Genomic DNA, 27640 nt, shown 5'->3' with positions numbered 1-27640 from the left:
TCTCCCCCCGCCCACTCTCCTCATTTTCGCTTCAAACCAGATAGAAGGAGCTGAGAAATACTTAATCTCCCAATGCGATTGGCTACTGGGGACGGGGTTCCATCCACCTTGAATGAGAGAGGGGTAACTAGGCAACTTCAGCACTAAAGCGCTGTGAGACTTCCGTGAGAGAGAAGGTCCTGGATTCTGTCAGATATGTAGGTCTGGATTATAAAGAAACAGTTGGTCTGTGGAACGTAGCAATGCAAAGGATATGGAATTACTAGAAGATTTATACGGAGAGACCAAACATGGATTTACGCATGATATTTTGGACTGTACAGTGTGCATCGGTCACCATTACAAAAAAGGTGAGCAGTCCCATATCTTACAGGTGTGGAAGCAAATTTATATAGTTTGGTGAATGAAACCTGTGTTTGAATCTTGTTTTCCAGTCATTTTATTGATGTCACGAATTTTGGGTAATGGAATCATTTTATGTTGGTCTTAATTATGTAATGTGCGGTTAATGAGGACATTGCCGTTTGGCACTGCCTACATATTGGCTACACATGTTGTTAAGGTGCTGCATATCGTGAATGTATCTATAGCATAATTATTTCTTCATTTTATTGACTATATCATCTTAGTTTCCCAATCAAAACACGAGCACGTCTTCTCCAGACCCATTTAAAATGTGAGAAATATGAATAAATTGTATTGCCATCATGGTAGTTGTAAGGCTCATGCAGGAGGTTATGTCAAAAGGAGAGGTCCAAAGGAAATTCATCTATTACTTAGTCTACTCAGATTCACAGGCTATGACACACGTCTTACCGGCTCTCTGCTCTGTCGTGATCACTGCAGGCTGGAGTCAGAGGTAGCATCAGAAACAGGAATATATTCGCCTCTCTAACCATTGTGATGTCGTTAGATTCGAGTTCACCCGAATGGATCACTGACTGTTTTATTGAATATTGTTAGTAAGTATTAATTTCTGAAATTCTCAGCTCTTTATGATCTGTTCCACCACTGAAAGGTGGATGAAAATAGATGTCACTGAAAGAGATGCAGTTAAAGAAAGCCTCTAGAAGGCACTAGATCTCTTTGGGGGATTTACATGTGATAAGGCTTCATGTACAGTAACTGATTTCATGGTATGGTCTAATCAAAGCAAGACTAGACACTCGTTCTGATGTCCATGAGGAGCCTTCTTTGAATAGTCAGATCATTCTCTTTCTATTGCATTTGATGCTATTTAGAGGAAATATGTGCATCTATCTATTTATGAAATATGCATTAAATTGGCCTGAGCAATTTTGACATGCACAGTAATGATGTTACTTAGCAGTTACTGATTAGATTGATTTATACCTCCATACAAGGGACAGTGAGATTTTATGCAACAAGTAGGCTAGATTCTTTTCTCCATATAATATGTTAATGTATGAGTAAAGCATGCAATGTGTTACTGTTCCTAAATCTATTTTGACAGCACCCATCATTAGGCTCTGCAAATGTGCAAAACCACATAAGTTCATATTCATCAAGCCTACAAAACCTGTGCCGTAAGCTTATCTAATTTGTGTTACTGAGAGCAGCAAAATACTCTTCACATTGCTTTGTGATTTCAAATGAAATGTAGCCTAATAATGTCCTGTTATAGGTGTGCGAATATCCCATAAGTGGTGTCCAATAGTAAGATCTTCAAGATGACCTCTGACCTCTGTCAAATGGGCCTCTGTTACTGGTGGCTCCGTCATCTTATGTAACTCCAACTGTGACGAGGCTCTGTGGTTTTCAGACCAGTGTACCACTGACCTCAGCGCCAGCCCCTCATTCACACTGATTAGGCCATGCAAAGCATCTTGGTTTTTTTAAACAGTTGGTAAATTATGCAAGCTATTTGAACATTTGTTGTCATACTTGAAGGAGAGTTTTGTGGATACTGGATATGTGGATACTGATTTAGACTTGATTTAGATTTAGTTTTATTTAGTATACTTTGTTTTTCAGTATATTCTTTATCTTCTACTGTCCTTATTGCTTAGTTGTGTTTTTTATATTATATAGTATACTTTTATTACTTTTTCTGCTGTTAGTGAATGTTGTGTGTGATGTCTGTATGCTACTGAGAACTTGAATTTCCCCTTGGGGATCAATAAAGTATCTATCTATCTATCTATGATCCTGAAGCTTTCTGGGCCCCATGTCCCTCCAGCATGGGAACGTCCTTATAGGCTTGACTGTATTAGTCAGGTTTTGTTACTGCAGGTCTAGAGTGAATGCTAGCTCTGAGGAAGTATGGTATGGATCTTCTCTGGTGCATGTGGATGCACCCCCCACACGATGCACCTCAGACAGTTCACAGAGAGCTAAGCAGATGCCCAAAGACAACTATCAGCTGCACTATTAGATTATTATTTTCTCAGCCTTGTTTCCACGTTAAATTTGTATCAATGAAAGGCTGAATATGATATTGAGTACATATCCAGTGAAGTAATGCCATTTTGTGATGTAGTTTTACTCTGTTTCTTTGAAGTTGCAATAGGCCACATTTGGGTGAAAATAAGAAGAATCACTCACTGCCACAATTGCCCCATGGCAATACTGTATGTTCCTCACTGACTTATTGAACAAAAACAGTACCTAGTGGCACATACTGATTAAAATTCTTCTACCTTGTATTAAAACCAACCGGTACAGACTCAGTATGAAAGTAGGGCTGAGAGAAATTGCTGCGACCATTGCTCACTTAGCTACATCAGAGTCTTAGTGAGAACTCCAAAGTAGGCTCCCTGCTCCCGTTCTGAGGTTTGGCCATCTCTGTGTGTTGGCTTGGATAGATGGAGCCATATGAATGCCCCCAGTCCACAGGAAGCTGATCCAGTATGAGACACAGCAATTCTGTCACTTAATTGAACCACATACTATGGAATAGAACATAGTCATAGATTGTATATCAGGTTGATCCCAGCTCATTCTCTTGTAGCATTAGATTTCAAACATGCAGGAAGTAGTTCTGCTAAGTTGAGAAAATAACAATGTGCACTGCACATATGCATTTGAACTAGACCCAGTTTACCATAACCAGACCCGTAACCCAGTTGACAGACCATATAAACTACAGTTTACAGATCATTTTATTAATTTCACATGTGCATTGCATGACAGTTCATATGCATCTGAATGATTTCTTCTACCTAATTATATTTAAATTTAATTCAATTTAAACCATATAAAGCTCTAGGCAAAGTTATCAAATAATACCGAAATTGCCACTTTTGTGATTCTGTATGTGTGCACCATAGATTTGGTCAAATGCTAATTAACATTCTGTAAAAGCACTAAAATTGAAATTAGAATTCAATTCAAGGTTCAAAAGTCAGTGAGCCCTTGGGGACGAATGCAACACAAATCCATGTGCACTTTAGCCCGTAGCAGCGAAGCGGGCCCAGATAAAGGTTAGCCGCTGAAATTATTCATTGCATTGTCGGTTGACTTTTTGCATTTGCTTAAGTAGGCACATTCATCAACCCCCTCGAGGTCCTCTGGTCTCAAGAGGATTGCTATCCCATAAACCTCCGAGATTTGACAATGCTGGGGGCTTTGTGGGTGTGGAGCCTGAACAAGGGAACAAATTTGAAGCTATATGTAAAGATGGGGCTCGTCTTTACAACAATGACTCTTTCAATTATTGCATTTGCAGTTCCATGCTCTAAATGCATTACTTGATACCATAGTGTTGAATTAGGCCACGGGGCTCTTTTGTGCTATGGGATCTAACCATCATATGTACCCCTATCAATGCAACCCCCCAATAAAATCAGAATTGTTCTTTGACTTCATAAGACTGTGACATTTGTCTCACCACTGAAAGAGTATAATAAACTGTCAGTAGCAAGTTAGGCCTTGAAGCATGGATCCATACAGAAATGAAAGTAAAAAGTTGAAAAGTAATCACTGAGCATAAATGCAAATTGAATAGAAATCATTTATATAAATTCAAATTATGTAATCATTGAGAAGTAATGTTTTTAACACAGTTGTAATGTGGAGTGCACCTTGTTTCCAGTGAAACATGAACAATTCTAGCTTCAAGATGAACAGTGTGTTTTAATAATTCTCTGCAACACAAGCTATCAAGAAATCATGTCGATGTCAATTTCACCTCAAATCCATTGTACAGTCATGCTGAGAAAACCATAGAGGTGTGTGCAAAGCAGACACAAAACAAATGGATAAAGCTCTGTTAGCAGCATGATTAGCTTCCACCGGGCTGTGACATTTATCAGTGTGTCTCATTGTGAAGAGCGCACTCGGACCTGGCAGCCGCTTCTCACTTCCCCCTCTGTCACTCCACGTGTCCGATAGCCCTCGGCCAGACTGGAGGGCCACACACTCCCATCTCAGTGTTAAGCGTGATGGACAGCATGGCAGTTTGATTTTGGGATGGCTCCGTCAGTTCTGTCAGACCAGAGAGCATAGTATATGTATGCATGCCCTACATTTGAACATTTAAATAAAAAAAAAGAGCAAAGTAAACACATCAAGAAACATTGTGTTAGCTCCTCATGGGTTAAATAATTGGGGTTCGGTATGTTCTATGCAATATGATTACAAATGGTGCTTTCTGTATGCATTTATCAAGCAGTTTGTAGATTGGTGTGATGCTCACCATCTAGTTGTGAATGTAAAGAAGACTGAGGAAATGACCTTTGACCCCAGAGCAGTTTCTGAATCAAGTCCAGTGTGCATCCATAACACTCCCATACGTCAGGTCTCTTCATATAAATACCTTGGTGTTTTTATGGACTGCTCACTCACATGGCCATGTCCATATAGAAAGTCTCTTTTCTAAGCTCCAGCAGAGGATGCATTTTCTGATTGAGGATTGTATGGTGTCAGTAGCGGGCTCTTGTTTTTATTTTTCCAGATGATCTTAGAGAGCGTGATACAGTATGGCATGCAGACCTGGTATGGCAATCTGGCAGTTCAGTTAAGGTCCAAGTTGGGGCGTCTGGTCAAAACTGCCCTGAAGATTGTAGGTCATCCAGACAGACCAGGGCTACATGCAGGCACTCTATGAAAAATCAATCCTCAGGGAGGCACTGAAAATTGTAGAAGACCCCACACACATCCTGTACGAGGAGTTTGCCCTCCTACCCTCAGGTAGACGCTTTAGAGTACTAAACTGCAGATTAAATAAATACAAAAACTCCTTTATCCCGACTGCCATAAAGATGCTCAATGATAGGTAGCTGGCTACCTATATGTTATCCAGTGTGCAGCTCTGACTGAGTTGTTTTTTTGTTTTTTGTTTTGTAACTGTGGTGGTGTGGAGCTGTATGTGTAACTGTTGTTTTTTAAATGCCTATGTATGAGCTGTGTATGTGTGATGCAGTGATCGTGAAGCCCAAGACAAATTTCCCCTTGGGGACAATAAAGTATACTTTACTGTATTTAGGAATGTATATTTTCATTTCCTCTACCGGTGCTATGAGGCTAGCTGAGGTTAGCTATTCAACTGTCACTTTATTATCCTCTTTTTTCTATACAAAATGATGCCTTCGATGAATATAGGAGTTAATGTATGTATCGATTGAGAGGAGTGAGAAAAAACACAGAAAGAGAGAGAGAAAGGAGCAAGAGAGGGACTTTTTGGAACGAGCTGTGAAGAATCTGGTCTGCTGTAGGGCCTCTCCTTTGGACCGTACCCAATCCTCTCCAACAAAACGCGGTTAAGTGGTCTGTTTCGACACACTATTTCAGCAGTGCGAATAAACAGAGTGAAAACAAAAGCAGATCCAATCAGCGGTGAACTGAAGGCACCTCAGGGGAGCTGGGTGAGAGAGAGAGAGAGAGAGAGAGAGAGAGAGAGGGAGAGGGAGAGAGAGTAGGAGCAGACTTGGCCTCATTAGCATAATGCTGTTCTCTGACCTTGGTCCAGTGTCCCTATGCCTGCAAGTGCCTGGCATTCACACTCAGTGGGAGAGCTGCCATTAATCAAATAATTAGATGCAATAACAACAGCGGTGGTGTATATAAGTGCCACAAAGAATCATTTCACACAGGGCTTATGTAATTTTGCCTATTATTTTTAGCCCTATCTTGACTCAGTCGTTGGCAGTGTTTTCATAGCTGTATAGTAAAGGAGTTTGGTGTTTTCGTGTTGGTATTGTGAAATCAATAGTCAAAAGGGGCTTTTGCATGCTGCAGGAGAACTTTTTGACGTCATTCCCGAATGCAGACATTCTCTCAGGGGTCTCTGCAGATATGGCAGAATTCAGAACATTTTCCTCTCATTCTGATGAAGGGTCCACTGCCGATGCAGCAAATATGTGAAGCGAAGCAATGGTGCTTTTCTTCTCATTTAATTTACCAGCTGCAGCAACTGAACCTGAAGTAATGAGACCTTAATTCTCTGCTGGAGAAAGTCAGTGTGTGCAAATATGTTTTACATTAAGTTGTGTTATGACAAAAATTGGTTGACAACACTAGAATAGACTGGATTATTATAATATGTGATTAAATAGCTGGTTTATAAAAAAATAGAAAGTGATCATAGTCGAATCCCTTTCTTTCAAGAAGTTTAAACAAAATATGTTACATTTGCCCTAATTTCATTATGACATTACAGTAAGGAAAACCACTCTGACAACAATACCACACCTTTCGACAATACCACACCTTTCGACAAACACCTTCTACATCTCGATACCCTGCAGTAACAGTTACCCTACACATTGTCCACACATAGTCATCCCACTTGACCAGTAATTACACAGAACTCACATCAACTGACAGATCTGGCTATCTGACAAGAGAACTAACATGTCTACTAGATGTAAAATTACGTAAGGACCATCTTTCCTTTCACATTCGTTGTACGGGGTTTGAGGGGTATCAGTTCAGGAATACCACCACCTGTATTCATCTTGACATGTTTAGAATAATATAATGAATTCACACACCAAATCATTTAACCTGTAATTTGTGACTCGTTTTGCTTGCACTCACAGCTTGGCATACCTCTTTGTACAGTGATTGGTAACCTGTGGTGCATGGAATGAATGAATACTTCTGACTACTTCAGATGCTAATGGTGGTTGCTATGTGCTCACCTTGTTCATTTTCCACATCATGCTTCTCCCAGTGAGCCACACACAGCAGAACAACACAGAGCACCAGGCAGACCAGACCAGCTGTGACACCAGGCAAAGCAGTAGCAGTATTTTGGGACAATGCAGTGGCTTGTGTTTTGACAGCGCTGTCCCTTCTGGAAGTTCCAGGTGTATTGGTAACAAAGACATGCGGCGTGGTGGTGTAACACTGAACGGTTCCTACAAGTGTCCTACCCTCAGGGCATGGTGAGGGCTGCTGCACATAGCACCAGGACTCAGCCGGCTCAACGCTCACCTCTCCTCTCTCTCACATGCACCACACACGGCTCTCATCTCATCATTTCCTTTTGTTCCCACACACAACTCAGTCTGAGTTGGTTATCGTATCAATATGGAGGAATAATCACTTTAACTTAAACTTAAACTTGTTTATATTTCATGAGAATCTAAGATGTTTGTAAATCCTACAGACAGCAGCCTAATTGAAAATTGAAGAGCTCCTCTGAGATTTGCTGCCACATGGAATTCCCTCATGCGTACCCTCCAGTTGTAACACTCATACCTTCTGAAAAGCTGTTTAGAGATTAATTCGTTTTTGCCAGTTTACAAATAGCGTTCCTCATTTAATAAACACTGGAGGTTACTGGTCTGGTGTGTTACAAATAGAGGCATATTGTGTGGGAAAGCTGGCTTCACATCAAACAAAATGATCTTTGTGCAAATGATTCCAAACGTTTCATCCTGTCTTCCTGTCTCTCACATTGGATTTTCTTTGACAGAACATAGAGTCTACCTACAGTAATCTCCCTTGGGTCCCTCGTTGTAAAGTAGGCCACTGACTGCCGTGAATGTGTAGTGTTCTAACTGTGCTCTTATTCTGCCAGCAATCTCCCTCGTGTAAGGAGAATAAGGGCTGTCATATTTTATCGTGTTTCGCTTGCCTGTGTGGAGAAGCTCTCTAATCTGACAAAACTGAGATGTTCACAGGCATAGGACTGATCTGTGTGCTTAACCTTTGTACTATGCCAAAGGTTTTCCTGATTATGTTTTAGTTTTTACATAGGGGGAGAGAGGTGCGTGTTAAAGTCGACAGCTTGGACGCTCTCTCTCTCTCTCACTTTCTCTCTCTCTCTCTCTCTGAGACGGATATGTGTTTTAATGAGTAAATAGCTAATCATTACATGTTACCTTGCAGCTCTGCCAGACTGACAGCGGTGGCTCAGGAGAGGGCGAAAACTTGCGGGGTGAGAGATGCTCGTTAACTCTGACCCAGATCAGAGGAGACATTGTGAGCTGTTGAAACAGAGAGCAGATTGAGAGCCTCCACTGACCTAGTTAGCAACGGTTTGAAGAGCAGTCACACATCACATCGAATCACTCTTCCGACTAACACAATGAGGCGTGCTTTGCCCCATGTTAATGAAAATTACATTACAGTGGTGTTCTCTCTGTGGTGGGGAGTCAGGGAGGCGTCCTACTCGGCCTATGGAATGGAGGTGTGCGGTTGGACATCCCTCACTAATGAGTTTGGACTGCACTGGCAGGATCTGACATGAGGCATTCTTCATATGTTAAGTGGTGGCAGACATGATGTCAACATGACATGGAGCAAAATGTTCCTCTCTGGTTGAGCTATTGTGACAATTAAACGTTGGAATGGGAAGATTTAAATAGTATTTGTTTATTGTGTTGTTTTTCATATCTGAGACACAAGGTACACTGTCTCCTGTTCCTCGCAGCCACGAACCAGTGCTGCTGAGTATTAATGAAGTCCTTCCTGTATAAACACTGAGGGCTATGTCAGCACTGGTGCCAGCTTGGCAGCTCTGGCCTATCTCTGTGGCAGCAGTGCCCAGTTCATGAGCATGAAGCTTAGTGGGTTCTGCCATTTACATTTTGTGTTGCCAGAAGTTTTCTATTAACCCATCCTTGATGAATGATGTTTTTTTACAGTGAAATTCAAAACTAGATCACAAATAAAACAACAGTCAGAACAAGATAGATAGATAGATAGATAGATAGATACTTAATTTATCCTGAGGGAAATGTAACAACAAACATCACCCTTTAACAGTGACATATTCTGTGGACTGAAGTATAGAATAACATGTTTATATTTTTCCCCAGCAGGTTCTCAAACAAGACAGAATGATGCAGTCCCCACAAGTGACCAAGAATAGGACACTGGCTCTTCAGCACAAAGAATGAATTAGTTTGAGAGAAGGGGGGGAGTACCCAGCCTGCCTTGAACAACACAGAGTGGACCTGTTCTAAAAGACTACTGCCATAGCTTGACATGGACATGTAACAAAGGATAACTGACTACCCGACAGTGGAAGTTGTACACTAGAGGAGTACCCCATGCTGGACCCGCTACTGAAAGCACGAAGGACTCAGGAGGATGTCAACAGAGGCAGAAGTTACACCAGGTGGCAAAACCAGCGTGAGAAAGGAGTCTCGGAGGAGAGGTACTGAACGACACACATACACTCACACACATACACACAAACAAACACACACACACATACACACATACTGTACACACACACATACCCACACTTTCTATCTGTCTGTCTGTCTGTCTCTCTCTCTCTCTCTCTCGCTCTATCACACACATATACACACACACTGCACAGTAAAACAAGCAAAATGGCAGACACACACTCACAGAGAACAGCAAACACACAACCAAGACTGAACAAGTGTCCCACAAACTCTTCAGTGTTCAAGTCAATTGCATTACTCAAGAGGTTGCAGGTCTTCTTTGGCTGTGACATATTCGGTACACACACATTGGTGTCAGTGTTGTTCCTCTGCAGCTTTCTTCCCCCTGGAAGACATCTAGGGTCTCTCTCTCTCTCTCTCTCTCTCTGTGTCTGTAGGAAGCTTTGGCAATCCGCTGTATCTAACTGGGAATGGCTGATTCGGCCGTAATAGGATTTCAACAACACGCTACTTAATAACTGTCAGAATGAGGCCAGTTTTGTCAGGGAGGGCTGCTCAGGGAGAGGAGAGGAAGAAAAAAGGGGGAAACGTGATGCTGAGAGAAGGGAGAGGTGGGAGAGAGGAAGAGAGAAAGAGAAGAGCGATTGATGTGGAAAACGGAGGCAGTGGAGGAGGGATGAAGGCTTCCTGAAATGTTTTGTGCTGCAATTACTCATCCAGAGGGGGCAAATAATCCTTTGCAGCATTTGCAGGTTGCAGTGGTTTCTCTCTCTATCTCTCTCTCTCTATCTCTCTATCTCTCTCTCTCTCTCTCTCTCTCACACACACAAACACACACACACTGCAGTCGAGCCCTCTGCGGTGTGTTGCTGCATTTCATCCAAATGTGTAGCTCCCTAGTCGCACCGAGCCACAGGCAGCTCAGGGATTCCCAGTCGCCTTTTACATTTGATACCATTCCAGAGTCCACCCGCGTAGGCTGGCAGCTTAACGCAGCAAAACGGAAAATGGCCGGGGCTCTCGTTTACCGGTGGTGATAAAGCCCTCTCCGCTAGTGATGATGTTGAGCTCATACGTCTCCTTCAGCAGCAGCACACTGGGGCAGGTGCAGACACACACTTCCCCATCGCCGGGGGAACAGAGGGGCATGTCAGACTCAGAGGTGCTGGAGTGGGGGGAGAGAGAGAGAACATAATCTGTCTGTCCTGTGCCATCTCGACGTGTTGAACCTCAGCCTACCTCCCCTCCATACACACACACACACACACACACACGCACACAGATGCACACACGCACACACACAGACACACACAGACAGACAGACACACACACACACACACACACACACACACACACACACACACACACACACACACACACACAAACATACACACACATACATACAGACACACACACACACACACAGACACACACATACACACAGACAGATGACAGACACACACACACACACACAACCTTTCTCCTCACCCTGTTGCATACAGCAGTAGTGATGTAATGCTTTAGGGCAGGAGAAGTATTGCCATTCCAAGAATCATGTCAAGAGTGAGATGGAATTGAATCGACTGCGTGCATGTGTGTGTATGTGTCTGTGTGCGTGACTGCGTGCATGCATGCATGTATGTGTGTTTGTGTGTGGGGGTATGTGTGTGTGTGTGTGAGAGAGAGAGAGAGAGAACAAGGGAGATTGAAAAAGAGTCGTTCGCTCAACAAATACCTCTACTCTCCTCCTCCACCTCCTCCTTTCCCCCCATCCTCCCCTCTCTTCCGCCTCTATGTCCTAATGAGTAAGCACCCTTTACTACACGGTAAATCTGAATTCCAGTCACAAACAGCTCCCGAGGCCAAGGCCTGTGTGGCTATTTCATTGCCGTCATCTGATTCTTCCAATAAATTGCACAGCTGGAGGGGAGCCCATCGATTTGTGTTAAATATATGTGTGTGCTCGTGTGTGTGTGTGTGTACGCGTGTGTGCATGTATGTGCATGTATGTGTGTGTGTGTGTGTGTGTGTTGTGTGTGTGTGTGGGTGTGTGTGTGTGTGTGTGTGTGTGTGTGTGTGTGTGTGTGTGTGTGTGTGTGTGTGTGTGTGTAAGGATGGGGAAGCAGACCTGTTACTGCAGCAGGCGATTCAAAGAGATGCAGAACAACCCTACTCCAAGACCTTTTACGAGCTTGATGCATTCTTGATGCATCACCTTATAAGGCATTGAGTAGCTTGTCAGGTTGAGTGAGTTGTCTCTTCTTTAGCTTTCCTTGAGTGGCCTCTGGTAGTGCATTCTACCTCCAAGTAGCATAGGTTGCATGCTGGTCTCCCTCATTAACAATGGCACAGAATGAACATTTATTTGCTACTCTTTTATTTAGCTATTGGGGCTAACAGCTTACCCCATTATTTTGAGTCTTATACATGTTGTATATGTGCAATATTGTGTATATATATATATATATATATATATATATATATATATATATATATATATATATATATATATATATATATATATATATATATATATGTTGATGTCTATGTTATTTGTCAAGACTATGTCTTATTTTATATGCCTGTGCAGATCTGTTGCCAGTATTTTGTTTGTCTGTTTATATTTCCCTCCAGAGATCAGTGGGAGGACTCTGCATGTCTGTGGATCATGTTTATGTTAATGTTTTCCAAAATAACAGCAGCAGGAGTTTCCAAGTGTTTGTCCATTTTTATCATGTGTCTGTCTGGTGATTTTAAAAGCTTCCTGAGAGTTGTGCTAAAACACACACACACACACACACACACACACACACACATGCAAGGAGCAGATGGCTGAAACAGATTTGCCCTCTTCATGCCTTTTGATTTCATAAGAAAGTAGAAGCAGCTCTCCAGCCTGGGGCAGTTTAAAAGAGCAATCACTAATGCTTAATGGGACGGACCACACACCTACAGATCTCCAATCACATAAAACGCCTACACATGGACAAGGACATCTCTTCACCTTTCACTGTCTTCTAAAGGCACGCAGGGAGACAGATATCGTGCAAGCATATTATTGGATGGAAAATGCATGGCTGGCTCTCAACTGTTACTTTGCAAACCCAAACTCCGCTAATTGCTTCCAGTCACGTCATAGAAAAAAATGAACCCCAAAATAATTGCTCATAATCTATTGCAGGTTCAGGGTTCAAAATTGCCCAATGCCAAATTAGTTGTGTCTGGAGGGCCTCTCAATACCACCCATCTGGTGCCATCTGTCCCGTCCTTGTGCCCACGTTTAGGCAGGCAGTGGGCACGGTATACATTTACCTCATTTCACACAAACTGCACGCTAACAGATTCAGTGTTATAACTAAGAACTTTCGGCCGTGGAACCTGCGTATTTGGCATGGCGGCCATCATTTCCATGCCTGAGCCATCTGCCTGGCTGGAGTAACCATTTGAATGAAGTTCTCTTCGCCCCTCTTCAGACTGCGCATGTGTGATTGAGTGTGGAAGCCTCGGACTTACCTTAAATCTCCTCCTTATTTTACGAGGATGTGGTTGAGCTTGGGCTAAAACAAGCTTCGTCTTGCATGCCTACGTGCCCCAGCCTTGCCCGCGGCTCATCACTTTCCCAAACGCAGTGCACTCACCGTGATCTGACCCCTGAGCGTGTCAAAGCCCGCAGTGCCGAGCCTAAGGGCTCGTCCCTTACAAACAGGTTTTTATTTCTGCAGATCTGGACAGGCAGTTATTTTCTTCATCAATGTTTTTTTTATATATTCGCTCATCAAGCTCAAGAGAGGTTGCCGAGCCGTTTTGTGCTGCTTTAAAATACTGTGCCATTACAGTAAGTGTGTTGATTTTACAGAGCATTATGAAGGTGACATTTTTATTCTTTCAGTGTTGGCAGAGTGAGGCATTTTCTGAAAGAATGACATTTTGTCAATTTTCTGCACTTACGTGATGAAAAAAGAAAATTGTTCTAGGGCCACAGCCAGAAGGTTTGAATTATTCTGATGGGCAAGATTGGCCTACCCACGGCTGCTGTGTGAGTCATGCACCTCGCAGAGGAATATGTTCCAACACTTGGACCACAGTCATCCACGGTCATTACAGAGATGCCTCATCTCTCATTTATGTCAGCATTTAACAAAAGATTTCAGAAAGCTGAGTGCCTTTGTAGCTCCGTTTCACGTCAGACCCTTTGTTTTGCATAGAAAAATCTGAAACACTCTAATTGGAGCTCCATCATTCTTTCAGTAGGTGCGCACACAGAGAGAGCCCCTGCATTCTAATTCTGCTCTGCTTTACTGACTCATACTGCAGTCCAGTGTACAGATGCTACTGAGAGCCAGATTAGAGCAGTCCCCATGATATACTCTACATACTTGGAGCTCACTGGCAGACATTTTAGAAATTATTTTCCCAATCTAGTGTTTCCCTGCTGAGACTTTTAATATAGCTCATCTGGCCTAGTTTTTATTGTCATACTTAATGCACAATGCAAAGTGTGCTCAGGAAAAAAAGTCATTTTGAAAAATGTATGTCTACACTATATGATCTCTCTCTCTCTCTCTCTCTCTCTCTCTCTCTCTCTCTCTCTGTGTCCGTGTGTGTGGCACTGTGAGTTGACAGGTGGGCGTGTTATTGTGTGGTCTGACCGTCTGACAGCATTTACTGAGGATAAGCAGGAGGTGTAAACAAAAAAGTGAGAGTAGCACCCCCAGATCCCCTCCCACCCCCAGCGCTCCTTTGCTAGAACCCGCTCCTGTCTGCATCCCCTCCCCAACACACACAAACACACACACACACACACACACACACACACACACACACCCCTCCTCTCCGCTGCACCCACCCATCCCCCCATGAGCACTGTGGGTGTGCGCTGGGCTGAAATGATTTTCTCCTTATATGCAAGTCGGGGTCCCATGGGAACCAGAGGCGTTGGCAGGGGGCCCCCTGGGTAGCCACGCTGCAGAGATTTGATCTCCATACCCAAATCCAGGCTGGCCCTTTCATTAGGAGTGTCTGAGTGTCTGCTGGGCCGGGGCAGATGCTGGATTTATTTGGTTTCACTTGGACGTGAGACAGAGAGAAACCCATCGCTCATAATTGTATGTTGTTTGTTTGTACTTGTACTATTTATTCATTTGTACTGGACGTATGTTAGTACTATTTGAAGTTCGGTTTTTCAAATGCTGGTTGACCCCCTTGATAAATGCCCCCTTCTGTGCATGATGACATATGTTGACATATGGAGTGGAAGTCAAGGAAGTCAAAGTAAGTCAGGTTCTGTAAGCCAACGAGCGGATCTCAGCATGGGCCGTGTACGGTTCATCAACTCCGATAAGTTGCAAGTCACCCACCAGGCCTCGCCTCCAGCCCCACTAATCTCTCTGTCTTCTGTCTCTTTGTCTTTGTCTCTTCCTCTGTCTTCCCCTGTCTCACCATTTGGCATCATCTCTCTCTGTCTCTCTCACCCACCCTATCTCTCCTCACTCTTTGTCAATTTCTTTTTTTCTTACACCACCCCCTTTCTCTCTCTCTCTCTCTCTCTCTCTCTCTTTCTCATCTCTCTCTCTCTCTCTCTCTCTCTCTCTCTCTCTCTCTCTCTCTCTCTCTCTGTCTCTAGGCCAGGATCGCAGTGAGGCAGGCCTGATCAAGCGCTTCAGGGGGGATGGTGTCCGTTACAAGGCCAAGCTGATTGGGATTGATGAGGTGACAGCAGCACGCGGCGACAAGCTGTGCCAGGACTCCATGATGAAACTCAAGGTGGGGTGTCCATCCAGCAGCTGCCACAGAGAGAGCAAGAGAGATGGTGTGTGTGTGTGTGTGTGTGTGTGTGTGTGTGTGTGTGTGTGTGTGTGTGTGTGTGTGTGTGTGTGTTTGTGTGTGTGTGTGTGTGTGTGTTTGTGTGTGTGTGTGTGTGTGTGTGTGTGTGTGTGTGTGTGCCAAAGGAAGGAAGGATTCAACTAGGCCCTGACAGTCTGTGATAAGAGACTAATCTTTCAAATATACATTTATCTGCCATACAGATGGTGGGATTGCTTGTTATTCTGTCCAGAATATGTGACATGTGAGTCAACAACGCTATCCCTTTGGAATCATAAGGTTCTACATTTTTTCAGTTATTCACATAATTTCCATTCTGTGACAATTATTTTTACAAGTATTAATTTTAAGTATTAAAATTATGTAAGGTATTTTTTGTTCAGTGTTGTTATATGGAATGCAAAAACGTTGACGTTTAGTATCTCAGAACTGCACAGAACCATGCGGACAGAGCCCCGCAATCCCAAGGGGGTGATATTCCACAACACACAAAGAGAAAAATTATTTCATGAGAGAGAAAATATATAGTGAGGACATAACTGATTGTGTTTTATGATTAATTGGGTGTACACTCTATAAATGCACAGTGTGTTGAAAGAATGTTGAAACTGTGAAAAATATATATTAGAAACCTGCCTGCCTTAATAAGCATTCCTGGCTCGTCTGCAGTGAAATGCCTAATGCTCTTCCAAGTGTCATGCTGTCACAGCTAAATCTTGTGACTCTCATGTCAATACCAAACACACTGCAACGCTATGCTTAGATGGACCTGCAATGAACTTCTTTTCAAAGCACAGAGCGCTAGTCTAGGGGCTACTGTGGCAGGTTGTCAATGGTAGGCAGACATAAAAATCATTGTTCAGCAGTCGGTGCTTTGTTCTTCTCCAAGCTCTGAACCTGACGCTGACAGGTATGAAAGGAATCATTAAATAGGCGTGCAGAGGTTGATAAATATATGTGTTTGTGTGTCATTATGTGTTACTATGTGTGTCTGTTTATGTGCTTGTAAGTGTGTGTGTGTGTGTGTGTGTGTGTGTGTGTGTGTGTGTGTGTGTGTGTGTGTCTGTGTGTCTGTGTGTGACTTTGTCTGTACGTAAGTGAAAATGATTTGTGTGTGTGTACATTTTTCTCCGTGATTCTGTGTATGTGCCTCTGTGTGTTTGTGTGTGTGTGTGTGGGTGTGTGTGTGGGTGTGGGTGGGTGGGTGTAGTGATTGTGTGTGTGTGTGTGTGTGTGGGTGGGTGGGTGGGTGTAGGTGTTGTGTGTTGTGTGTGTGTGTGTGTGTGTGTGTGTGTGTGTGTGTGTGTGTGTGTGTGTGTGTGTGTGTGTGGGTTGGTGGGTGGGTGGGTGTAGTGATTGTGTGCCCAGGCCCTTGAGTGGAGGTCTTCTCAGCCACAGTGCTGCTGACATGAAAGGGATGCCAGGTGATCAAGCCTGCTTGACAGGCAACCGTAGGATGTGATGAACATTTTTAATCAGCAGATAGAAAAAGGGCCACGGGAAAATACGCTTCAAAGACTTTGTTCTGCACAAGCTGCAAGATCCCCTCCAGCTAACAGCATGAAAGCATCTCTCTCAGAATGCGGTAGGTCAGCAAACCAAACCAAGCCCATGCTCCAGCATGCTCTCGATGCCACACGTAGAATAAAACAAGCTTTGACACCGCGGAGAGCTTTCCAGACACCGCCAGAACACAAATGTCACATTTTGTGCTTCACGCAACACATGTCCGCCCTCCCAGTGCTCCGCGCCTTTATCTCCGCGCGCTGATGAGAGGAGATAGATCTACCTTCCTGCCCGTGCCTTCGCTTTCATTTCCCTCATGTATCTTTTTTTGCTGTTTGTTCTTGTCCTCTTTCTCTCATCTCCTGCAGGGAATTGCGGCTTCAGCTCGATCAAAAGGCGAACACAAGCAGAGAGTGTTTCTTACCGTCTCCTTCGGTGGGATTAAGATCTACGATGAGAGAACAGGAGTGAGTATCATGCTGTCCTGTGTTCAATTACTGTGTTTGGAAATGAGATCATTCATGGACATTCACTGTACAGCAGTGGACAGCACACACTTGAATTCATGACAGAGATGATCCTAAAACATGGCCTGACCCTAGCAATGTGGGTAAACCATACACAGAAACAGGCGAACGGGTGACTGATCCACTTTGATCATTAGCTTGATCACAGGGGCTGATGCAGTCCCCCTCCCACACACTCACACACTCTCACACACACACACACACACACACATACACTGAGAGGAAGAACCCCCCATCCCCAGCTGTCTGTACCACTAACAGCCAATTAGTAGCTATCATATTTATCTGCTTCTTCCACAGCGCTGTGGAAGTGCACACCTACGTCACCTCAGCACTTATCGTTTAATGGAGTTCATTATGAGGCACAATATGAATTATGGCTGTAGATAGGCCACTCTCTTCATTTGCATTTATCATCAATAACAGCATGCTTGCGTGCTAGACTCCAGCTCAGAGAGCCCAGGGGTGCTTTTACGCCATCTGCTGATTGTTTCTCTTAATGGACACTATTCATTATTACTGCAGTGCAGCCTTACTTACCTCTGTGTGTCTCTGAGACACAACCGTGTTTGTATTAGTTGAAAAGATGACAGTGGTGCATAAAACTCACACGACTGGTTGTTGGATGTTTGTGAAGAGCTAGGAGCACACCCTGCGGAAGATCAATTATTGATACAAATTTTAGTTGTGGCACATTATGTTCTTCCCCTTCGCCACCCAAACTAAACATCATTAGTATCAGCCCATAAATCCACTATGCTGCTGTAAACCATACCTTGGCTTCTAGATAATTACCCAAACTGCCAGGGGTGTTAATCATCATCACTAATAGTTAATTATGCTACTTTCGTGCTCCAGTGAATGTAGGTCCAGATTCAGTGGGCAAAGCATCCTCATAAATTATAATAGTCCCAGGGGCAAGATCATGAGGATTTCTACCATTTGTGCTTCGCTCTGGTGGTCTGTAGCAGTTGTTATTGATGTTTGAAAATATGAAATGCACAAGTCACAGATTTAAGCTAGAGAAGGGAATTTAAGATTAGTGAAAATGTTCAAAATGACCTAAACTTTCCTATTTTTTATGTAAATTTCCTGTTATTGCTCAGATACTGGGTCTAAATCATCTAAATAATAATAACCAGAGCAAACAGATGTACCAGTATTAGTTTAGCCTTTGTCCTTGTGTCGAGATTCAAAATGTTTTTTGGTTGTTTGTTTTCTTGTCAGACACAGGTAGGACAGAGACCTGGTTGAAATTTCAATTTGCTCTCCCTATAGTTATCCATATATTGCTCTTGTTTATCAAGCTTTGGCACACCTAAATGTTTTGATCCAGCAAAATCTGCAATCTCAAGAGCAATCTTGTTTTTCAGGGTCTGCGTATGTGTGCTACTATGACCTTAAACAATAGGCCTAATGTTATTTCATGCGTTTGGCCTAATCCCAGTGGAAACCGCCCTCATTCTTTTAGTAATCCTCAATAATCTGCACTGCTCTCTCCACAGGTCATGCAGCACCACCATGCTGTCCACGAGATCTCCTACATCGCGAAGGACACGCGAGACCACCGTGCCTTTGGCTACGTCTGTGGAAAAGAAGGCAACCACAAGTTTGTGGCCATCAAGACTGGTCATTCAGTGAGTTTCGCCATCCTCTCTCTCTCTCTCTCTTTCTGCAAGCGTCCCCCACAGAGTGATCTCCATCTGAGAACCTTTTCTGTGCCCATTCACAGGCCGAGCCCCTCATCCTTGACCTGCGTGACCTTTTCACACTTGTCTATGACATAAAGCAACGAGAGGAGGTGGAGAAGAAGGCTCAGAGAGATAAACACTGTGAGCAGGCCGTCTATCAGGTAAAAGCATGCTTATCTTACCTGTATAATTAGTCATGTTTCACTGAGGTTTGTGGTTCACAGCTGGGCCAGTAGTTTTACTGATTAAACATGTTTAATTTCTATTCCATAGTCAAGCTAAATTGTATTTGTCTAAATCACCATTTGTTTTCCTCACTTTTTGACACAAGACTATTCTTGAGGATGATGTTGAAGATCCCGTTTACCAGGTAGGTAACTAAAGCTATACTTTATGAAGACTCGCTGTGTCTGCTTTAAATTATCCTCCATTGTAACCCTTCAGTTTATGGGTCTCTCTCTCTAATCATTTACATGTAAACAGTAAAAATGGTAGAAATATGGTACTCTATAATAAGTAATGAGAAATAACCCAATTAATTCCTTTCAGTGTAGTTCATATATATGTATATGTATATATATTAAATCATCACAAATCATCACAATGCTGCAGTTTATTTTAGACAATCATTTGACTTCATATTAGTGTATATCTGTGCAGCCATTTTTTCCTGTACATTTTATAAGTTCTTTTTATGTTTACTTTTTTATTTGACAGACCTACTATTTACTAATTGTTGCACTCCAACCTCTGTTTTGTTTGTTTAATTTTGTTTCGTTTATACCCAGTGCTCTTTTGCTCACACTGAATACAGACAAATTTCACCCTTGGCTTGCAGTTCCTAGTATATCCATTAAATCAAACGTTAGAAATGTCTATGCTGTGTACAACTCCCTCACATAAATACCACACACAACATCTGGCGTGAGCTCGTGAGCTTTAACGATCCATAGGTGGACTCGAAAATTAGCAGGGGAGCAAACCAGTCTGTACTAGCAGCACTGGCATGGACTGTGCCCATTGCTAACTCTGAGTATTTGCCCACATCTCTCTCTCTCTCTCTTGCCACCTCCTGCTGCATTGGTCTCTTAGTACATTGTGTTTGAAGCTGGACACGAGCCACTCCATGGCCCACAATCAGAGGAAAGCGTTTACCAGGTACTTAACTGAGCCCCATCCCTTACTCCCATAAGCCCAGTAGGAAGCTTTGGCTGAAAGGGGGACACTTGCTTAATTCATTATTAGCTGACTGTAGCTGCTAATTGCAAATATATGTCCATATTTGTCCTCCCCTTCTTTGTAAACAAAATGTCATATGAAGCTTGCCTTACTTATGATTTTTTAAGTCTACAACAATTCCTTCAAGGAATTAGTTTGATGATGTTTACCATGGTCCCATGGTAATGTGCTCTTTACCTATTTCCATCTGGACTGGCCTCCAGGTCCCAACCAGTCAGCAGAAAGAAGGAATCTATGATGTTCCAAAACGTCATCTAATGACTGTAGGTGTTTTTTGTTTGCTTTTTGTTGTTGTCCTTTAAAAAAGAAACCTTTGTTACTTTGCTCCCCCCTCTTACAAAGTCATTGGTTGCTGTTAATTGAAACCAACAGGGTCCAATTGCAGGCCCCATCCTATTTTATTTAACCTCTCACTCAACTCAAACCTCCCAAATGCCTAAACATCTTCTCGTGCTAATCTACAAAAGTGACAGTTAAATGGCTGATAATGAATTGGGGAAGAATTGTCCAAGTATATCTTGGAGACGCATATCGCTGATGATAAATTGAGGATTTCCCCCAACACAAGTCTTGGTTATTAGACCACCTTTATTCAGCCATGAATATGAATCCGGCTCAGAAGAGGCACTATATTGATTGACATGCATGATTGCAAAGGTCATTTCTAGTAAGGGAGGAGTGAAGTTTGCTGAGAGGTCTCCTTTTCAGGTGGGATGAACCTGCATGTGCTTGTGAGAGGCGTGTGGGCAAACCCTAGTATCCCCAGAGACATTATGGAGAGTAAATATATTTTCCTTAGATAGCATAATCTAAGATCTAAAAAATGCAAAGCATTGCTCGACGCAAAAACAGAAGAAATGGATCAGGGACTGCGAAAATATATTTCTTTCCATCTGGGAGATGTAGTCACATTTTCAGACGTGATAGTAAGCCACAAAACATCCATTAAACATTCAACATATTGGAATATTTTAAAAAGGAGAACTAAGCATTCATGAAATTCAGCTGGGAACTGGCTGAAAACTAATATTCTTGCTATCTCGCTTGAAATGGCCAACACCCCAACTGTTATGCCCACACATCACCCAGTCGAGCTTGTCTGCACATTCAGTTGGAGTGCATTGAGTTCCTGGACACCGTATTTTGGCGTATTTGACGTATTTGTCAGTATTATCCTCCTGCCTTTGCTCCATTATGCCAAACATTGATCTTGTTTCATGCATTTCTCCTCCCATCCCCTGCTAACCCAGGCAATAACACTATAACTCTTGCAGTTATGTTCTTTTGCCATTCCTTTGTCACGCATGCATGTTTCCTGTGTCTTTTGTCTACGGTCAGATGAAATGTGCATGCTTTACATGTGATGACTTGTTTTCTTGAACCTGTGCTTTCTTAAACATGATTTAAAAATCATATGATCTCAGTGAGAGTTACATGTACTATAATAAGCGACATATAAATGCTAGAGAGACTCTGTTCGTACTAATAGAGTAATGGAGATATCTTTTACATTTCCATATTTTGACCTTTACAGTTGAAATATGAATTCTGTTTTATTTTTCCTGCCTGCTTTGGAGTGATTTAGAGGACTACACATTGTTATCAGTGGATAAATAGTATTTGTCCTTCCATAGGTTACAGTCAAGTCTAATCACTAGTTATTTACAACATCTCTTACATAAATGGATAGCTGGAATGCATGTATTGTGCTAACTCTCTTCATGCCTGTCTCTCTTATCTTGCTCTATGTGAAGAACATCAGCCAGTTTGACCTTTTTGGTGACATGGCCACTCCACCAGACATCTTGTCGGTAAGAAAATACCACCAGAATGCAAAGCCTGATAGTGTGTGTGTGCATGTGGGTGTGGGTGTGTGTAAAAGAGTGAGAGAGAGAGAGAGAGAGAGAGAGAGAGAGAGTGCATGTCTGTGTGCTTGTGTGTGTGTGGTGCATCTATTTGAGTGAGCATACATGCATGCATGCTTTCCCATTGCAGTAATGTCAGAATGTATTACAGTAGACCTTTTTAAAGCGAAGGGATTATTCTGAGACACAAACAGAAACGTAATTGGATGACGATCAGAGAGTGAATGGTTTTGGAAAGGGCGCAGTGGAGAGTGGGGCTCAGTGGGAGACTTGAGTGACGATAACAAGCCGAGTCACAATCACTGTTCGTGCCCACAGATGCCTGCTTCCCCGGCCAACACGCTGGACCCCAACCGCAGCCGACGGCAGCGCCAGCTCCCCTCCGAGCTCTTCACCCACTTCAGTCCTCCAGCTGTGCCCTCAGGTGACTCCCAGCGGCCAGGGGCACTCTGCCCAGGGCCTGTTTGCACTATCTACCACCCACCAACCACAAGCATGTCCGCAGTTAGACTGGATAAATTGTTCCTCGTCAGTTATAGCAGAATAAGAGTATATGTGACATTTAGAACCATTTAAAAACCTTTATGGATTTTTTATGTGCAGAAAGTGTACATTGAGAAATATAAATAAATAAACAAATGTGTGTATGAATGTACCCATATGTTATGTTTGCTATTGTGCCATTAGAAATGTAGAGAAAGTGTGGGACTCTAGACTGTGTACAGTATATATCCAGCTATATTTTTGCCTTCGCTTTGTTCCCTGTTTCTTTCCCAGGCTACATGACCATGGGTGCTGTCCAGGCTGCACAGTGGGCCCAGCAGTCGTTCGCTGCCCAGGCCCCCCTGGCATTCGGGGTGCAGGGTCCCCTCCAAATGGCCCAAGTTCTGCCTGGGGGTCAGCCGGTGATCTGGGGCCAGGCCAACCTCTTCCACTCGCCGGCCACGGGCCAGCAGCAGTGGGCGTTTGTGCCAGCGCAGACGGTGGGCATGAGCGGGCACCCACTCCCGGCGGCCGTCCTCCAGGGTCTGGTGCCCATTGCCGCCATGCGGCCACACTCCTGCGAACCCTCCACCGCCCCCTCGTCGGTCATTGGAAGCCCGCAGCACACTGTGGATCCTAAGCTACAGCAGGGCAGTGCCAGAGAGGCCGTGGGCGAGGGCGTCCTTGCGGGGGTCCAGCTCCCACTGGCAGGGGCAGCACTGGCCGGCGTCGAGCAGTCGGACGTGGCCGGTGCCTTGCAGGCGGCCGTCAGCCAGGAAGGGGACGACAGCTGCACCAACCTTGATCTCTCGCAGATGACTTTGACCCCGGGCTCGTCCTCGTCACCCTCCACCAGTGACACATGTGAGAGAACACACACACACACACACACACACACACACACACACACACACACACACACACACCTACACTCACACATTCACACACAGCCACATTCACACATATAGACACACATGCACACTCACACACACAGTCGCACCTACACTCACACATATGCACACTCCCACACACACACACACACACACACACACACACACACACACACACACACACACACACACACACACACACACACAGGCACATTTACACATACACACTCTCAATCTCTCACTCACACACATGCACACACACATACCAAAGAAAAAAGACACATTCATGAATACTCACATGTACACTGTCACACACCATGAGGCATGCATGAAATGTTTCACAAATATCATCCCCCATGTCTTAAGTTTCAGCCACCCTATCCCATGCTGAAATATTTGCATGTATTTTATAAAATCACATACTGTTGTAGCAGAGCTGTTTCTAGGTCATGACTGGCTATGCCAGCCCTTTTCGTCTTTTTTTCCACCCTCAAGAAACGTTGTTTGGGAGTTGGAATAACATGAATAATTCAGTTTGTGTCAGTGAAAGTGAATGTGTGTTTACCCTCTATGGTATAATGAATGGAATATTCAGCCAAGTCAGAGAAAGAAAAAAGACATTTCCCAGTAATCAGACCAAATGTTTAGAGTTTAGAGAGATGTTTAGAGCTCCACCTTGAAAAACAGGTCTTGACTATCTTATTAACGAATACTGTAGTAGAAGTGAATGTACAGTATATTTGACTATTTGTTAGGTTGTTCTGTGATCTGTTCTTTGTTCTTTCCTGTCATGGTGCAAGAGGGTTTTGGAATAAAGAATATTTTAGTCTACACATACTGTAGAGGATAATGCATTCAAATTCACAGCATTATTGTGCACAAGCTAAAGGAAACTGTCCAGAAATGAGCGTATCACCCTCACCACGTATTCACTCCATCTCAACTCGACTCACCCCCCTTCTACCCCCACCCTATCTTCTGCTGATTGACAGCCCCTACACCAGCCTCTAAGCAGACCCCACCCTGCCAGTCTCCGCCACCCCAGAGTGGGGAGCTCCCTGCAGAGCCGTCACCTTTTGAAGCTGGAGCCGGCCCTACTCAGAGCACAGGACAGGAACTGGTAATGGGCCTCATATTTACGTTAGCCCACACAGTTCTCCACACATTTCATGCTTTATACTGTTTTATACTGTTTTAGATGATAGAGACAAGTAAGCTAGATATTATTTGTTAATGTCATGGCAGTAAAAAAGATATAGCATTATTCTAAGATAAATAGAATGCAATATATTGTATTATTGTTTTGTATTGTGACGTCTTTTAGTGAAAGAACTGTAAAGCACTACATGTGATGTGATGACTGTTTTTCTCTTCAAGGGTGCCTGCGCCAGCAGTCCCTGCTCAACAGAAACTGAAACACAATCTCTAGTGGACCAGTCCAACACAACAACATCAGACTCCTAAAGAGGGACAAGCTGTACGTTTCCGTCCAAGTTTCTTCCTCTGCATTCCTCTACTCTTCCATTTTCTCTCTCTTCTCTTCTTAACTTTTCTTCTCTTCACGCTGTTTCTCTTCTGTTGACTGCGTCTCGCTGTATTTCCGCGTGTGTATGAGAGAGAGACTGAGAGAGAGAGACAGACTGTGTGTGTGTGTGTGTGTGTGAGAGAGAGAGAGAGAGAGAGAGAGAGAGAGTGAGAGAGCGTTTTGCAGTACATTCTTGTGTTTGTAAACTGTACAGTTAAATTCTGGTACCGTTTTTTCCACAGAATGAAGGTTCCCTACCATTCTCTACCATGCTGCCAGAACATGGCTGGGGACACTTAGACTGGTTGTGGAGATTTTTTTCTTCTTTTCTTTTTCTAGTTGCCAAAAACGTCTCAAATGTTATGAAATAATATTTGATGCCAAAATCATATTATATGCCATGAAGGATCTCCATTCAAATTGTGGATTAAAGGAATATGTTCAAAACAGGAAAGAACATGAAGAAACTGCGGTGATAAAATTCTTGCAAAAGTATTTTTGAAAATACCTGCAATAAGGCACACAGTGTTTAAAGCTTGTTGCAACATCAGTTCCCAGACTGTATAGATGTGTACTTGCAGTCCTACTTAAAGGCCCTTTGTGACTTTGAGGTTGTCTCGTCACTTACGGCGTCACAGGGCAGCCCTGCTTGAACAATCAGAGCTGTTGTGTTTATTAAGCAATGGCCATGACCGCCCCCATCTTTGCTTCAGCCCTGACCTGGCATGGACTCTGCTCTCTACACTTGTTCCCATGCTGAGGGCATCTACACACAAACTGCAGGCCTGGGCCTATTGTGAAATGGTGAAGTCTTGGATTTTTTCTCTTTTAATTTTGTTTTAAGAATTGTTTCACAGTTGTCACGCTTTTTGGATGTTTGTGACCATGAAGAGCTGTGGGGAGAGAGGACTCGTCACTCCAAAAGGGAACAATGGAATGCCAGCATGGATTCCTCAAAAAAAGGAAAGACAGATCAAAAAAATCTAGCAAATGTTTATTCTCGATATAGCTTTTATACAGTGAGAAAAAAAAATAAAAAAGCTTCTTTGTTCTCTTTCTTTCTTTTTCTACCTTGTAAGTCACTCAAGCATCTGTTCTTTGGTCAACCCATGTGTTTTTAGTGTGATTAAAAAACTCTATTCTGTTGCCAAAATATAATTTTGTAAATACAGTCGGGAAACACTCATGGACCTTGGTGGTGTGACACTAGCCTCAGTGCCAGCTACTGTGGTTCCTAAGCAGTGTTACTTCTGACGGGGAGTCTTGCTGGAGGCTTGGCCGTTATTTCACACTGTTCCACTGAGGCTGTCACCCCCATGTCCTGTGTGAATATGTAAGATTGGCACCTAAAGATCTTACTGCAACTAATTTGTCAGTCCATTGGATGGGTGTTGAGTGTAAGTGGCTCAGTTTGTACTAAAAGAGTAGCACTACTCAAGTGCATATCTGTTGATGGGTCAGCATTGTTTGGTTCAGTTGAAGTTTCAGTTGACGTGTGTTGGGAAATAGTGATACAAGAGTAGACATGTTTTCATCCCAGTCTTTCCCTCCTAAAGAAATGTTGAAGAGACTTTGCAATCAGTTATACCCACGACCCTTCCATGTGCTGTTGTGTGTCAACATTGGCGTCTCTGTTCTCAATGCGATTTGGAAGCCCTTTTCGAAGCAGAAAATGCAGCTTAGAGCTCTGCCTGACTTGCGTTGTCCTTCTGTTTTTAAATACAGTTCATTTTGCCTTACGACTTTGTATGCAGGATCAGTTATTTTCACCCTCTACAGTCAATGTTTCAGTCATCCATTATAGTCACATTCTCTCATTGTGACAGAGAGCTTTGGCCATGCCGACCTGACCTGTTAGATGTTGTCCAGATAAATCTGTGTAATCCTCAGCAGACCCATGTAGTGGTCAGACATTCACATGTCATGTATTGATTAATTTACTGTAATATCATGGGGGATTTAATATTGCAATATAGTTCACAAATTTAACACAACTTGTAGTTTGTTTTAAACAAGAAAAGAAGATTATATTTATGACTACAACGTTTGTTTTGCTTTCCAATTCAACATCTTGCCATGTAATGCTGTCAAAAATAAAATGCCATACAATTCCCAGTGTTTGTGTTCTCACTGACACCGCGCATCTTTTCACTGATAGCTGACATGCTGGGAGAAAGATAGAGAGAATGAGAGAGAGAGAGAGAAAGAAATCACTGCAGCGTGAGTCAAAGGAATGAAGCTGATAAAGGCCTGCAGGACATAAAAGTCCATTTGACACAGTTATCCTCTCAGACACAGAGTGAGAGGGGGAGAGTGTGAAGTGAAAGTAGTGAGGATGGAGAGAGGTTGTAGTTTTATGTGGCTGTCATTTTTCACATGTACACTTACACATCACTCCATTCATTTGCTTGTAGCACCTTTCTTTCTGACGCAAGGCGAGAGAATGAGGTGATAGGCATAGTCGAGCACAAACACTGGGCCACCACCATGAGGAGACCTGCTGGGACCATGCATATTACACTCCCCAGCTGTTTTTAGACAGG

The 27640-nt window shown here is 43.2% G+C and overlaps 1 protein-coding gene across 7 annotated transcripts; it reads left to right on the top strand.

The window, feature by feature from the left end:
* The first annotated feature begins 52 nt into the window (after positions 1–52).
* dab1b (DAB adaptor protein 1b) lies at positions 53–27212 on the top strand. 7 transcript variants are annotated; one of them, XM_048241877.1, is made up of 16 exons: positions 291–350; positions 8299–8347; positions 9234–9571; positions 15172–15311; positions 17246–17344; positions 18910–19041; positions 19137–19256; positions 19427–19465; positions 20188–20253; positions 20538–20597; positions 22089–22145; positions 22518–22623; positions 22977–23546; positions 24565–24692; positions 24950–25049; positions 25340–27212. In XM_048241877.1, exons 3-15 carry the CDS (start codon positions 9505–9507, stop codon positions 25034–25036), a joined length of 1671 nt encoding a protein of 556 aa, XP_048097834.1. In that variant the 5' UTR covers positions 291–350; positions 8299–8347; positions 9234–9504; the 3' UTR covers positions 25037–25049; positions 25340–27212. The 7 variants fall into 7 exon arrangements, with proteins under 7 accessions (XP_048097821.1, XP_048097826.1, XP_048097812.1 ...); XM_048241864.1 differs by lacking the exon at positions 8299–8347 and having other exon boundaries at positions 53–350; XM_048241869.1 differs by lacking the exon at positions 8299–8347 and having other exon boundaries at positions 53–350; positions 9231–9571.
* The last annotated feature ends 428 nt before the right edge of the window (positions 27213–27640 follow it).

Source organism: Alosa alosa, chromosome 1 (assembly GCF_017589495.1).
Source record: "Alosa alosa isolate M-15738 ecotype Scorff River chromosome 1, AALO_Geno_1.1, whole genome shotgun sequence".
NCBI lineage: Eukaryota > Metazoa > Chordata > Actinopteri > Clupeiformes > Clupeidae > Alosa > Alosa alosa.
Note: the sequence above shows the minus strand (reverse complement) of the source record. Positions and strands in the feature narration are given on the sequence as shown.

Coding starts and splice junctions, on each gene's coding strand:
- dab1b (XM_048241855.1), top strand. CDS start 254: ATGGAATTACTAGAAGATTTATACGGAGAGACCAAACATGGATTTACG. Junction 20,598..22,088: donor CAAAACGTCATCTAATGACT/GTAGGTGTTTTT, acceptor CTCTATGTGAAG/AACATCAGCCAGTTTGACCT. Junction 24,693..24,949: donor AGAGCACAGGACAGGAACTG/GTAATGGGCCTC, acceptor TTTCTCTTCAAG/GGTGCCTGCGCCAGCAGTCC.